The sequence below is a fragment of the Oreochromis niloticus genome, linkage group LG7 (genome assembly GCF_001858045.2).
Source record: "Oreochromis niloticus isolate F11D_XX linkage group LG7, O_niloticus_UMD_NMBU, whole genome shotgun sequence".
In the NCBI taxonomy this organism is placed as follows: Eukaryota; Metazoa; Chordata; class Actinopteri; order Cichliformes; family Cichlidae; genus Oreochromis; species Oreochromis niloticus.
In genome coordinates, this window is record NC_031972.2 from 33,574,062 (window position 1) to 33,588,092 (window position 14,031).

The window sequence follows — 14,031 nt, forward strand, 5'->3', positions numbered from 1 at the left end:
CAGCGGATCAACAACTGCTACATCTGCACGATCCCAAATATGTGAACTGAGTGACTTATTCAAGGAAGTCTCTGTTGAATTTGATCATTTGGGTTCATTGCTTACATCTAAGACAAGTTTTGAAAAGCTAATAAAAGGCTGAATCAGAGGTCATCAGAGGGTTATCTGATTATGTTTGTTTTTTGCTCTCCATGAGGAGTGTTTACCAGACGTAACCAAAGCTTACTCAAATGTGACTGTGGAGCAGCACACAGATGCCAAAGGGAAACCACAAAGTGTCTGGCACCAAATATCTTCTCTACAGATTCCACACAGTTGATTGAAAATATAACATTTTATTTATTTAAAAACATTTGATCTAATAGCCTAACCTCTTTTTAAATACTGCGGAAGTCCAACTACCAATCTGAAGTCAAGTAATAATAATAAATAAATAACTTTGGATTAATTTCTTACTGATTTCATAAACTTTGATTCATACTTTCATATTTTGAAGTGTAGTTTAATTTGTAGAAGTAATTGTACTCAAATTTCAAACTCAGAATGAATTCAAATGGATCCTTTCATGTAAAGTAAATAATGAGATATTTTCAAATGCTGTAAGTTTTTTTTCATTAAATGTTGACTAAACATCCAAACAACCCACCGTCAAATAAATCAAATAAATTTAGTTTAAAAAAGTATAATGATAATCCCCTGCAAACAAAGTCAAGCAGAAACAAACGCTGCAGCTGATACCTGTTAACAGCTGAAACAAAGGTGACACCTAGTGGAAAATAACCAACACTGCGAGTTACGGAGTCACAGTCAAGACATAATACTCTGACAGCAACACTGAATTTTACAGCTGTGCTCATGTGTTAAATACTAACATATGCGCATGTGCATAGTTTGGTGTATTTACGCAGATTTATAAACGCTACTTGATAAATAGCACTGCTAAAGTCAATGCATTTTTGTGTTATGTCTTGCTGATAAACAAAAATGAAAAAGTTAATTTTGTTTCTGCATTATTACGTAGTGGCAAGAGCCATGGCTTCACCATCATCACCAACCATTTTCTTATCCATTTATAATAACACAATTTTAATACTCTTATTTACTGGAGGCATGTATGTGTATCTCCTTGCTTTATAAAGTATATGAAAATATATAACCATTTAATTTATGAATATTATATATGGTTGATAGATGTGACATGCAAATTTTGAAGTTCAGGTGAATCATTTCTGCTTAAAATAATTTATTCACTTCATGACTTCATGTGATTAAGTATTTTCCACGGAACAGTTTCGGGTAGTACAAGGTGGCTCTATAGTATAGTGATTTTCACATCAGATCAGTTGTACCTGTTATGTGTCCTGGCATCATGGCCCAACAATATTGTACACAGTCCAGAAGATATGCCATCCTGTCCGGGGTTACTGGTCTTATGAGTGCATCTTCATGTGTCCAATTGTCCAGTCCCATAGTACACGCTGACCATTAAGCATACTGTGAAGTATGTATGTATTTATAATTTTAATAAATTACAAATTAAAAAGGCATGAACATTTTTTTGTATCGAAAAAATATCGAACCGTGACACCAAAGTATCGAACCAAACCGTGAATTTTGTGTATCGTTGCCCCCTAGTATTTAACTGTGTCACAGCATTGCCTAGTTGTACAGCAGTATTAGTTTTTGCCACTAGATGGCAGTAGAGGCTTTGGTATGTCATTTTATCCACAATGAACTTACATCCAGCTCATGGATTCAGAAAACCTGTGTTCCTCTCAGAGATGGTGGCTGTTGGATGTTATTAGATTGAAAAGCTGCTTACTAAGAAACGTATCGAGTTCCTTATTATGTCCCTAGTTCATTACATGAGTTCCTTAATAAGTGTAATATCTTTAAGTAAAAGTATTTTTAGGCTGGATAGGATAGCATAGAATACCCAGTGGGGGATGCTCTGCTTGCTTAAGAATGGGTGGTGTCTGTGTTGGTCAGACTTTTGAAATGTTTGGTCTCCTATCAAATCTGCCAACTTGAACATGTAGAGTCGTCCTCTGTGGCACTGTGAAGAACACGATAAGCTTATGTTGGATCAGAATATATTAACTCATTGGTGTCAGGCCCTAATTCTCATTTAGGTCTTCCCTAATCTGGCCTAGCTTGTTGTTTCTCTGTTTCATCTGTTATCTTCATTGTCAGTACAGTTTCATTTATTTATTTCCATTTGGGGTTTTCATGCTTGTTTCCTCATTATTAACTGGGGACCACTGCCTAATGTTGTCAGTCCACTGTTAGCAGGCACCACCATCAGGGCACCATGAACAACACTTCATATCGGTTTGCTTTTTCACCTGTAAAATCAAAATGTTGTAAACTACACGACCAACTCTTTGTTGGCAAATTTGGAGCAAAAAACAAATGTAATTTGTGCAGACTTACCAGTTTGCAGGTGCTAATAAATCATCATTAACATCACCTGGCTGTGTTACCTGGAAAGCTAATTAGCCATGTGTTTAATGTCAGAGAATTGAGGTGAAGTCTGAGTAAAGTGTTGTCTTGTAGGTTTAAATTGTGGGGACATAAGTTTGTAGCTTTAACCTTTGCAGTTTATATGAGGAACAGCAGGAAAATGACTGATTTACTGATATTTACTTTTTCTTTGCTGTGGTGCAATCAGAATAAGGAAGAGCAAACATGAAGATAATAGGACAGAGAGAGCAGGTAAAAATAAAATTATTAAACCCCGAAAAAAGGCAAAAGTATGATTTCAGTGGAAGGTTAGCAGTAGTAGCATTTAATTATAATTATTATACAGTCACAGTAAATTACACACAGCTTCAGATGATTATATTTGTACTTGCCACCCTTTACAAACTTGTACATAGTTTTCAAATAAGTTTATTCAGTAATGGAGGGTGAATCAGCCAAAGCTAATACAAAGTTCACAGAGCACATGATGGTTATTGAGGGTTATACTGGGAAAGCTGGAAACATTTCCTGACTATAAACAACTACCATTTGGGCATTCGGTGTGTATTAGCCAAAGTTAGCCGCAACAGAACAGCGGAAATGATTCTTTTGTTCTGAAACCTGGAAACATGTATTCAAATGTCTCGATGAGTTCCTTGACCTGTCTGGAGTTCTTGGAGGTGTTCTTGAATACATGGTAACGACCACCACAAGCTTCCACAATGTGCTTGAGATGAATCCGTTCACCAATAAACTGCTTCACATCACAATGCAGATTTTCTCCGTGTGTAAACAGGATGATTGTACGGTCGCTGATCCTGCCAAACTTGTTCTCCAGCTTCTCTAATATTCCTGCCTCACCATCTGTGAACCGGCCCAGCTGAATCACAAGTAATATCACATGCTGCCTTGACTTGCAGTACTGCTTACACGCCTTGATTTCTTCCTCATCTACAGGTTGGTCTTCGTAAAAGAAGTCTGGGGTGTCGACCACTCTAACCAATCTCTCAAACATCTTTACCGTTATCTCCTCACACTTTGTGGTCACCGGTGTAGAGCTTGGGTAAGAAAAAAAATGCTGAGCTGGTCTACTCTGATGCGTTCCAGCATTCAGGAGGGTGTTTCCTGAGGCACTCTTTCCAGTCCCAGAGTTTCCCAACAGAATGATATTAAATGCATTATGCCCGCCACCTGGAAGAAATAGTAATAGCAAACAGTCAGTTATTTGGCATCAGAGATCACCTGAGACTTAACAGAAAGGATCAAAACCTTATTAATCTAACCATGTGTCTGCAGGTGAAGCAAACCACCATCAGCTGGACTGACTTGGCACATTGTATTTTTAAGCAGGCAATGTCAGTTAAATTAACCCGACTGAGGTATTGTCTTCATGTATTATGGACAATGCAATACAACAGTCACTTTATAAAGCTGATGAAGCAAAGCGGGCACTGCCATGACAGATCACATTAGCTCACAGTATAAATCTCACATACAGTCTCACTGATTACTCAGAAAAGGAAGGTTGTTGCAGTGAAGCTGATCAAGTGTGGAGAAGAGTGAAGCCCTGCTTAAGAAGTCTGCATCCTACTTTTTCTTATTATTAAGAACAATCCACCATTACAAACTGAAACCACATATTGCAATAGAAATAAGCCAGTGTTTGTCATATTATATTACCAAAACAGCTATATCTTATTAACATATAATATTAAATTAAGGATACAAGTTGTTGGGAAAATTTGAAAAATGTAGTATACTGATTCTATATAACTGGGTCATTATTTAACCACCAGGTTTGAGCTGTCCTTAGAATTAGTATTATATAAAAGAATTCTCATTAACTTAGCTCATATGAAACACAGTTTGGATGTGTAAGAAAACAAATTGCTGCTAAGATTAATAATTGATAAACATATATTAAATTGAGTGCCAAATCTTAAATACTTTTTATTTCTATTTAAATAGCTACAGAAATACTGTAACTAAGTCCTGAATGTATATTTCAATGTATAATTCCTGATGCTATAATATTAAACACTAGAATTTAAATGTGATAGAACCACTGATGCCATGAAGTAATTAAATTAACAAGACGTCACTTACCTGAATGCATAGCTGAGCTCATTTTGGCAGCTTTCTTAATGATGTGCTGACAGTCTGCAGGTTTCAGTGGAGTCTCTGAAACACCTTTGAGGCTCCTGCTGTGTATACTGAGAAAATAGATCCATCCCCTAGATGGGCGGAGCACTATCATCTACTTCACACTCAAAGAGTGGAATGTGGTTTCATTTCATTCCAACAAAAAAGTCACAGACTAAACATCAGCAATAGAGAATCAGATTTAGATTGCTGTAAAAAAGTTAGATAAAACTTGTCAAATTTAATGCAATTTAAAATTTATATCTTTCTACAGGTCCTGCAAAGAAGGATTGTTACAGTATTATTGGCCAAACTGGTGTTGGTCAATAATACAGGCAGGGTATTTTTTATCTTTATTTTTTTTAAGTTAGATAAAAATGAATTCATGATTGGCCAGAAAAATCTCTCTGATCGATGCTGTTAGCATTCTGGTTGACTCTAAAAGTATAGAAATTGCAAACTGCATGTATTTATCCTGTTCTGGGGCTTACGGCTTCCTGTTGGTCCTTCAGATAGACAGGCTCTCCGAAGAGGAAAAAAAGTCAGATTTAATATTTTGTGTGTCTTTCTGTGCCATTTTCAGTGAAATATAGGGATTAGGCTATTTGTTTCATTACATTCTGTGAAACAACAGCAATGTGAAACAACTAGCTGTACTGTTGCTGTGGTTTCCGGTATTCATTGTTTGTACATATGTAAAGGATGCAGACCAACCAGTATTCCCTCCTAACATTTCACAAAATGATGCTTTGATAAGACTGGTAGATGTTTCATTTGTACAAAAACAAAGAACAGTGTGAAATGTGTATCCAAAGCAGAATTCCTGCAAAGTCTAAAGTAGACCCCATGAGAGGGCAGGTAAACCAGGTAGTTTTGTTGCCTCAAAACACAAAGGAGGTGGTGGAACTTTACTGCACAATGCTGAAATTATTTAAAATATATACTTTGTATACTACTCTATATCGAATGGTGATGATAAATAAGAGCAAACAAAGATCACATGGAGATCTGTGGGTTAATTATCCTGCCTCTTACATTCGTAGAAAAATAAGTTCAGTATTATAGAATGAAACCAAAGATCAAACCCTGTTTTCAGGTCCAGAACATGGGAATAGAGCAGCTGCGAGAGAATTCAACAATAATGAATCAACAGTATGGAAGTGGAGGAAGCAAGAAGAATGAGTTGTGGAAAGTTAGACTTATCTGACTGTTTTGTTTCACTTAATGTGCCTTATAATCCGGTGTGCCTTATGGTCCAAAAAATGCGGTAACTTCTACCTTCCTTTAGCATGTCCATTAGTCCAACTTTTTGTGCGATGGTTACCATCTTCCTCTGCTTTTTGGGTGCTACCGCAGGTGCCTTTGTTGGTGCAAAACATTTCGTCGACATTGTTGGGGAGAAAACTTACAAACATACTGTACAGCACTTCAGAGTCACACTGCCAGCGATCGAAGATTTATGTTAATTTGACAAGCTGAACACATTCTGTACTGTACAGGAGACACGGCACAGAGGAGATTTATTGACAATGGTCTACAGCTGATCAGGACGCAGAACACAATGATCTGTAAAAAAAAAGAAAGAAAAAAAAGCATGCAAAATTGCACAAAAAAAAATCCACGAAACAGCGAGGCCGCGAAAGGTGAACCGCATTATAGCGAGGGACCACTGTACTTCCAAAGTGACCGGTCATTTATTGTATGATCAATGACCACCAGGTGTCACTATTGTGTTACCTAGACAACCAAATGCTCCTGACACCCAGGAATTTCTGTCCTCAGTATGTACTCTTGTTGAAATATGCTTGGCAGAGGGTTCTGGGTGTTAGACTTCACTCTATGCGATTAGTTTTTTTTTTTTTTTTTTTTTTTAGCTCCGCTATAGAACACAGACAGACATGTTCTTTGAAATGACATGAAATTAAAAGAGACAGAATAGGGGCTTTATGTTTGCCTTACTCTGAGACTTTGATTTTGATTTTACTCACTGTTTTTTTCTCATCAGTTAAGCAATGAACAATATGCCAGTACACAATTTTCATTGCTTAACTTTAAAAGATAGCAGATGCCCCTGCTGAACTGCTGTGGGATATGGCCTACTCTGGATGCTGTGAGGTGGGATTATGGGGGTTGTTGGCTCTGTATTGGTAGGAGAACAACACATAACACATTTATAATAGCGACATTTAGAGAGCACTACAGGACTCACTGTCTCTGGACTGGGATGATATGTCTGGGCTCTCTTTGATCGCAACAGGAACCCTGAACACTGGTGAAGACCTTCCCCTATGTTTGTGGCTCAACATGCTAGGACACTAATATCCACACTTGGACCTGTTGCAGTCCAAGGCCATCAAATCTCAGTGGAGGCTTCTTATGACGTTAGTGGTGTAATCTAAGGAGCTTCTTTAAATTTCTTGAAGACAGTGAAAGTGGTTCGAGTGATAAAATGCAAATAATTAAAAAGGAAAATAAGATTGAACAAAATGCAACAACAACAACAAAATAGAAACAAGATGACACTTGAGACTCAATATGAGTAGTAGAAGAATTAGAGTTTATTATTTGCTTAATTCCCCTTTTGTCCCCTTCAAAAAATCTTCCTTTGTATAGACAGAATAAATGGTCATAAAATCATATTTAACTAATCAATATTGTGCCTGGATCTGACTCATGTTACACGAAAACTTCACAATAAGACTTTTTCAACATATCATACATTTTCTATTTAACAACAAATAAGAAAAATAAAAATAAAGACCAAAGGAGGAAACTTTTTGCCTGTGTTTACCAACTCTGTTTCAATATATTTGGAGTTTCTCCATACTAGAAGCAAGTTATTTGGCATCTCTTCATCCTTAAATGTTTGCCATAATTGAAAAGAATACAATTTTTTAATACATATATGTATAAGATGAAGATTAGATTTGAATGTTAGAGACACCAGCTTATGATGGAAAAACATACAATCAGAGTAAGTTCAAATAACATCAACATATTATACTTTGGCCATCGACTATAGAGCTATAAATCATTGTGATGTTAACACACACAGCACTGTGCGGGTGATTGCTTTGCTGTAAAGTTTGGAAACATTTCTGGAAATTTCTCAATGAGTCCCATGACTTGCTTTGAGTCTTTGATAGTGTTCTTGAATATATAGTAACGCTGACCGCAAGCTTCCACAATGTGCTTGAGGCGACTCCGGTCGCCGATAAACTTCTCGACTTTGACATTCAAATCTTCTCCATGTGTAAACAGGACGATTGTTTTCTTCCTGATTTCCCACCCAAGATTTTCCTCCAGCTTCTCTAATATTTCACTCTCGCCATCTGTAAACCTGCCGAGCTGTATCACAAGCAAAACCACACACTGTTCTTCCTGACAGTACTTCTTACACTCATCCAGCTGTGCCTTGTCGACACGTTCGTCTTCGTAAAAGAAGTCTGGGGTGTCGACCACTCCAACCTTTATCCCAAGCTTCATCGTTCTGACCTCACATTTGGTGGTGACTGGTGTGGAGCTTGGACAGGACATAAACTCTTTACTTGCACCCTGCTGCAATGAGCTGAATGCTTGGATGATTGAATGCTGGGAGTTTCCTGCAGCGAGGATGGTGTTTCCAGATGCGCTCTTTCCAGTCCCACTTTTTCCCAACAGAACAATGTTCAGTATAGTTCCTGACACACCATGGGCACTGCCACCTGGAAGATGTAGTTAAAACAAATATTCAGTTGTTACTCAGTTATGTTCCCAACTGTTTTTCTCTGTGGTGCCAGACTCTATATACACTTTCAATGATTCACTGATTTTTCATTAGAAAGGAATTAATGGACAAAACTATTTTTTCTTTTCTATTGTGATTGAGACTTCAGAAGTATGCGGTGGATACTTTGGTGCCAACATTTTAGCCCATAAACGTAACAATTAAATGGAAATAATAGTCAGTGTCTCAGGTGTAAATGAAGGTGAAGGGCACACTGGGTCCAACTGAAGAGTGACACTAAGAACACCAATACCTATAATACAGCTGGATAGTTAGCAGCCACACCAGCAAGGTTACTGGATTTATTTGGCTGATAAGGTTTGTGCAAAGTTTAGCAAATGAACAAATTAAAAATTTCCATAATCAAAAGAACAGAATGGAATAAATTGTAGCATAATATAATATAATATAATATAATATAATATAATATAATATAATATAATAATAGCTAAATCAGCCTCATGCTAAGATGCTGATTTAGCTATGTCGAGTAGAGACTTACCTGTAGTTTGTGGGTTATTCTGAGGGTGCAATTCATTTCTGAAATGATAATTGTAAGACATACACAAGTGTATCTCAACAAAATCATGAAATAGGGAAATTTTCATACTGTTATCTGAAAAAGAAAGACCACATTTCAGGTTTTCCATATCAGAATATTTTGCCTGATTTTTTATAAATAATATACAATTTAATATTTCATTTTGTTTTCATTTGTTAACAATTTTATTTATTTATTTATTTATTTATTTTTTAGTTAGGAGGCAATATCACACTTTAAAGAGTACATATGATGGAAAAATGTAAAAATTTCATATGAGCAAAGCCTTATAGAAATAAGTTTTGGGCGAAATTCAATAAACTTAAAAAAAAAAAAAATCTTTTTTTTTTATTTAACTAGTCAACACTGAATTTAAATTGTTATTAGATAATGATTTAATTTGCCTGAAGGAGTTTTAAGATGGCTACTGACTGATAAAAAGTAAACCAATGCAGTATGCATTCTATCCAAGGGCCACCAGGGGGTGATAGCTGGAGTTGTAAGAAGATTTCTGGTCCGATAGAAGTCTATGGAAAAACAAGTTTCTGTCTTGACATCTTGATAATGAGTTTATGGCCCAGTACAGTTGTTTTGGGGTATACTGAATAAAATATTATGTCTGTTTTTTAAATCTTTGTTTCAAAAAGGTGGGTTGTCTGATAGCATCTTGTGACTGATAAGTTGATGATGGTGCTTTAAGTTTGATTTACTAAATTCCACATTTATAGTGGTTGGAAAGCAGCAACAGTTCTCATGTAATATTTACTCATATATTGTAGAATGTAGTTGGCTACTTATCACAAAGAGCAGCAAATATCTGATCACAACCTTCACATAAATAAAACAAATCAACAGGGATTCACAATAGAAATGATTAAAATGATTAATCATCAAAAATGATTGTTATAATATTATAATAAATAAAAATAACATAATGATATATTTACAGTGTATAACTATTATACGCTTTAAGTGTTTACTCCCACTGCTCTTGGGAGTGGGAGTAAACACTGGATATTCTTGGAACGTCATGGCCGAGATGCAAATTTGACACACATAGGTCAGAAATAACAAACTTATTGCATCCACTAAGCTAGTAATTATTAGAGTAGGAGTTGCTATCCCTATATAGATAACTTTTATACTGAACACAGTAAAAAAAATAAATAAATAAAAAATCAGTTATACCTTCTACTTTCCAAATCTTCTCTCCTTTCTTTCACAATGTCGTGGCTGTAGTGCTTGTAGTCAAACTTGAATCGCTGATGCTTTAAAGACAAATCCTTCAATTCAGAGGCAAGGCTGTTCTGGAGAGGCTTTATCTGGATTTCCTTCGTACACTTGAGTGAACTGTGGCTCTCTGAGTTTTCTAAGATTATAGCTAGATGTTTATTTGTTACATTCTTTCCAGCTATCTTTTTAAGGTTAGAGATTTGATCTCTAACTTTGTCTTCAGATGCGTTTTCTGACTCTATTGCCAGTATGAACCAATGAGGCCCTGGATCTGAAAGTGCCATTAAGTCAATGATTTTCTGGTTTGGATTCATACATTCTTTATCAAAGAATGTAGGAGCACTGATGATCCTGAATGAATCATTCTCTCTCAATTCATAATCTGTGACTTTCACAAAAGTACCATGACCTTGGAGGATTACATCTTCAATCTTTTTTATTAAACCAGGCTTCTCTCCCAACAAAGCGATGGTTAACTTGTCAGAATGTTCTGTGGAAGCAAAAAACAATAATAGTTTTCACAATGATTTATTAGTCTCTGTCTTTAAAAAATAATCTGCTTTATTAGATTCTGGGCAGGTGTAATTCTAGTTCAAAGTCTGCTAGAGGGGCAATAAGACTGATGTTTTCAAGACTGAAGCTGGCAATGAGGATAGACAGTATGTAACAATACTGATGGTGACCACATGATGCCAAAAATACATTAAAGTGAGCTCAGACTTTTTCTTAAAAATGAAAATACTATGATTTTAAGACTTTTTCTTCCAACACAGCTACATTAGTCATGGTACCCCTTGGTCTATGATTGTATACATACATAATGAATCTTTTTGTACCATCACTTCTCTTATTTTTTGCCACAAATTAAAATTAAAACGAATTAAAATATGAATCATGACTTCAAACAGTGTCACTGTTTGCTCAATTAGTTAGCTAGTTCAGCTAGATTCTTGTGAGGAGAATGCTACCAAAGTAGCAACTACTGAGATTAACTGATAATCACACGGGCAACACTTTTTATCTCAACTCTATTAAAAAAAAATAAATGAAAGAAAACTGTACAAATAGCAAATGCTTTATTGCTGCATATGGAGTCCTTACCCTAAAGTTAAGAAAACTGTTCATATGATCAAAATCAGATTTTCAGAATAAAGGATTTTAAGAAGACTCAATTGTTCATGCATTTATAAATATGATGGAACAAAATAAGTTAGAGTTACTCACGCTGAGTTTTTGAAGAATTCATCTTTTTAGTTGATTAATGATGAACAGTGTGCAGGTTTCACCAGAAACAGAATCAGCTTTGAAATGTATCAGATGCACTCCTGGTGATATAGGCTGAGAGGTAGCTCCACCCACTAGGCAGAGTCCAGGGAGCTTCTTTGCATTAAAAGAGTGGAGAGCTAAGTTTCTGTTCATTAGCCGAAAAGAGAAGAATTAAGATGGGCAACAATTCTTCAATCCCTGATGGTAAAGTTGGCTTCTTTATTTAAATTTCCTCTTAATACTGCAGTCAGTGTTTTAGGTGCCACTTGTTTCATTTTTATTCCAGCTGAAAATATATTGATTAAAACAGTAACAATGAAGATTTCTTTCCATAGGTCCCCCAAGGAGGATCGTGATGATCGGGAAAACTGGTGTTGGGAAGAGTGCCGTTGGCAACACCATCCTGGGCGCAAAGATTTTTGAGTCCAATGTGAGCTCAGAGTCAGTGACGCAGACTTGCGAGATAGAAAAAGTTCCAAACTGCAAAAGAAAGATCACTGTGGTCGATACACCTGGCCTGCTGGATACGTCTAAAAGTACAGACGCCATAAAGAAAGAAATCACAAAATGCATTCACATGTCTTCTCCCGGCCCTCACGTCTTCCTGCTGGTCCTTCAGATCGGCAGGTTTACCACAGAAGAGCAAAACTGTGTGGACGCGCTGGAGAAGCTGTTTGGGCCTAAGGCATCAAATTACATGATCGTCCTGTTCACTCATGGTGACAAGCTGACTCAGCAGAAGAGAACCATTCAAGACTATTTAAAAACAAGCCACCCTAAACTCAGGGAACTGCTGAAGAGATGTGGTTACAGGTACCATGTGTTTGACAACAAGATCAAGAAGAATAGAACTCAGGTGTTGGAGCTGATCATAAAGATTGACGCAATGATGGCAGTAAATGGGGAAGCTCACTACACTGATGAAATGCTTGAAGAGGCAGAGAAGATTCTAAAGCTGAGCGAAAACCTGCCTAACAACGTACACTTCATGGCTGAGCTCACACAGAGAATCATCGTGTTTAAGAGAATATTGGCAAAGGGTGCAGATGACCTATACTGATCATTCCTCCAACTCAAACGTCTGACTTTAATCTAAATAATCCACACTTTTTTAGTTTTGCAGTGACTCTTCATTAAATACTAATTAACTACACAAAATTGCTCTGTATGACAGTAATTATATGTATATGATATTCATTTATTCATTCATAGTAAATTGTTTCTGCACATTCATGGAATAAAGACTGATTTAAAAAAAACTTGAAATTCATTGTCAAATCATTGTGTTCTTTGTCAAAATCAGCATCTACACACTTTCATGTTCACATTCATGTTTCATATATGAAATCTTAATCGAATGGATAATAGAATAATAGAAGAGAATAATCATTCAAACAAATAGAAAAATATTCAGGTAATCTTTGGGACCAGCATTATCTCCACATAGCTGTGTCTGGTAGACTTATTTACATTATAACCTTTAACTAAGATGACTTTTTTTCAGCTAAACTCACCCACAAACTGGTCTGTTTGGTGAGGCTACAGTGAGATGTGTGGAGTTGAGAGTTGTGACCGAACCATAGGTCTATCACAACTTACTGTCAGTATTTAGTTCACTACTTTACTGCCAAACACGATTTATGTTAAACGTAAGAGAAGAATTCTATCAATGACTCCAAGGAAGAAATTTATGTGAATTAAATTAGCTACTAATATATCACATCTACTACTGCTGCAAAATAAATGAGCCAATCACTGGCTGACCTGATAAATGTGTAAAAATATGAGCCTGCTTCACTAATAAACTGAAACAAACTTTGAAAGCAAGACAATGAGATTTCATTATTTTGGCAGAAAGTGGCAGAAATAGAGGAATTATATGTGTTTGTCAATACTCAGCATAAGCAATTTTATTATTTTAGTGGAGTCTTTCCAGTTATTTGCAGTTAAAAATGTATACTACTTTTGACAACACACTGCCTGTTTTCATACAGGTATGCAGTATTTATTAATTTACAAATAGATACAAAACAACAATCTGCTCCTACAACTAAACAGACAGTAAGAAAAAGTCAGAGTCTGCTTCTGGTGCCAGCTATCCACAAAATAAATAAAGTGGTACATAAAGTCTAGAACCTTTTTCAGAACACTGCAGTTAAGTCTGGCTGTAAACAACAATGCTCATTTTTTCTTTTGTTTATTTCTTTTGTATTATTAGAAATTTCTATTCTATCTAAATTGATTCATACAATACTCTTACCTGTTCCAAAAATAGTTTTCTTTCTTTTAAATTCTCAAATAGTATCCCTTTAGCTTTGGTGTGTTTGGCCGCTGTGCTTTTAATGAACCTTTTTGTATCTTGATTTTAATAAAAAAAAACAAAACAATTGGGGTCACCTGGGATCTCTCAATTCAGGTTATTTCACAATTTTGTCCAATTTTCACAATGATAAAAACTTCTTACCAGATACATTTACGCACTTTCCATTTTTTGTGTGTGCAAAAAGTGAAACATGTTTAAGGTTTTTCATTATTATTACCAATAAAACAAGTATAGGCTACAGGTGCCTTTCAAGTTGATAATGAAAGTACAAACAAGCATTTGTTTTTAAGAACATTC

The 14,031-nt window shown here is 35.9% G+C and overlaps 3 protein-coding genes across 3 annotated transcripts; 1 reads left to right on the forward strand and 2 right to left on the reverse strand.

Annotated features, from left to right (window-relative positions):
• Positions 1–2,754: 2,754 nt before the first annotated feature.
• On the reverse strand, positions 2,755–4,680 carry LOC102078121 (GTPase IMAP family member 2-like). Its single transcript, XM_005470513.4, has 2 exons — positions 4,570–4,680; positions 2,755–3,654 (listed from the first exon to the last, which is right to left on the reverse strand). The coding sequence occupies exons 1-2, from the start codon at positions 4,589–4,591 to the stop codon at positions 3,041–3,043; spliced, it is 636 nt and encodes a 211-aa protein (XP_005470570.1). The 5' UTR covers positions 4,592–4,680; the 3' UTR covers positions 2,755–3,040.
• A 2,514-nt stretch (positions 4,681–7,194) lies between these two features.
• On the reverse strand, positions 7,195–11,438 carry LOC109203025 (GTPase IMAP family member 8-like). Its single transcript, XM_019362058.2, has 4 exons — positions 11,370–11,438; positions 10,101–10,635; positions 8,874–8,911; positions 7,195–8,309 (listed from the first exon to the last, which is right to left on the reverse strand). The coding sequence occupies exons 1-4, from the start codon at positions 11,389–11,391 to the stop codon at positions 7,648–7,650; spliced, it is 1,257 nt and encodes a 418-aa protein (XP_019217603.1). The 5' UTR covers positions 11,392–11,438; the 3' UTR covers positions 7,195–7,647.
• A 132-nt stretch (positions 11,439–11,570) lies between these two features.
• On the forward strand, positions 11,571–12,627 carry LOC102080641 (GTPase IMAP family member 7-like). Its single transcript, XM_013268567.2, has 2 exons — positions 11,571–11,615; positions 11,747–12,627. Exons 1-2 carry the CDS (start codon positions 11,588–11,590, stop codon positions 12,469–12,471), a joined length of 753 nt encoding a protein of 250 aa, XP_013124021.1. The 5' UTR covers positions 11,571–11,587; the 3' UTR covers positions 12,472–12,627.
• Positions 12,628–14,031: the final 1,404 nt, after the last annotated feature.

Bases quoted from the DNA above. Each gene is read 5' to 3' on its own strand.
- LOC102078121 (XM_005470513.4), bottom strand. From the start codon at position 4,591: ATGAGCTCAGCTATGCATTCAG. The intron at 3,655-4,569 runs GTAAGTGACGTC...TATTTCTTCCAG, and splicing joins GAGCTCAGCTATGCATTCAG to GTGGCGGGCATAATGCATTT.
- LOC109203025 (XM_019362058.2), bottom strand. From the start codon at position 11,391: ATGAATTCTTCAAAAACTCAGC. The intron at 10,636-11,369 runs GTGAGTAACTCT...TTGCTTCCACAG, and splicing joins GAATTCTTCAAAAACTCAGC to AACATTCTGACAAGTTAACC. The intron at 8,912-10,100 runs GTATAACTGATT...TTATCATTTCAG, and splicing joins GAAGATTTGGAAAGTAGAAG to AAATGAATTGCACCCTCAGA.
- LOC102080641 (XM_013268567.2), top strand. From the start codon at position 11,588: ATGGGCAACAATTCTTCAATCCCTGATG. The intron at 11,616-11,746 runs GTAAAGTTGGCT...TTCTTTCCATAG, and splicing joins CAATTCTTCAATCCCTGATG to GTCCCCCAAGGAGGATCGTG.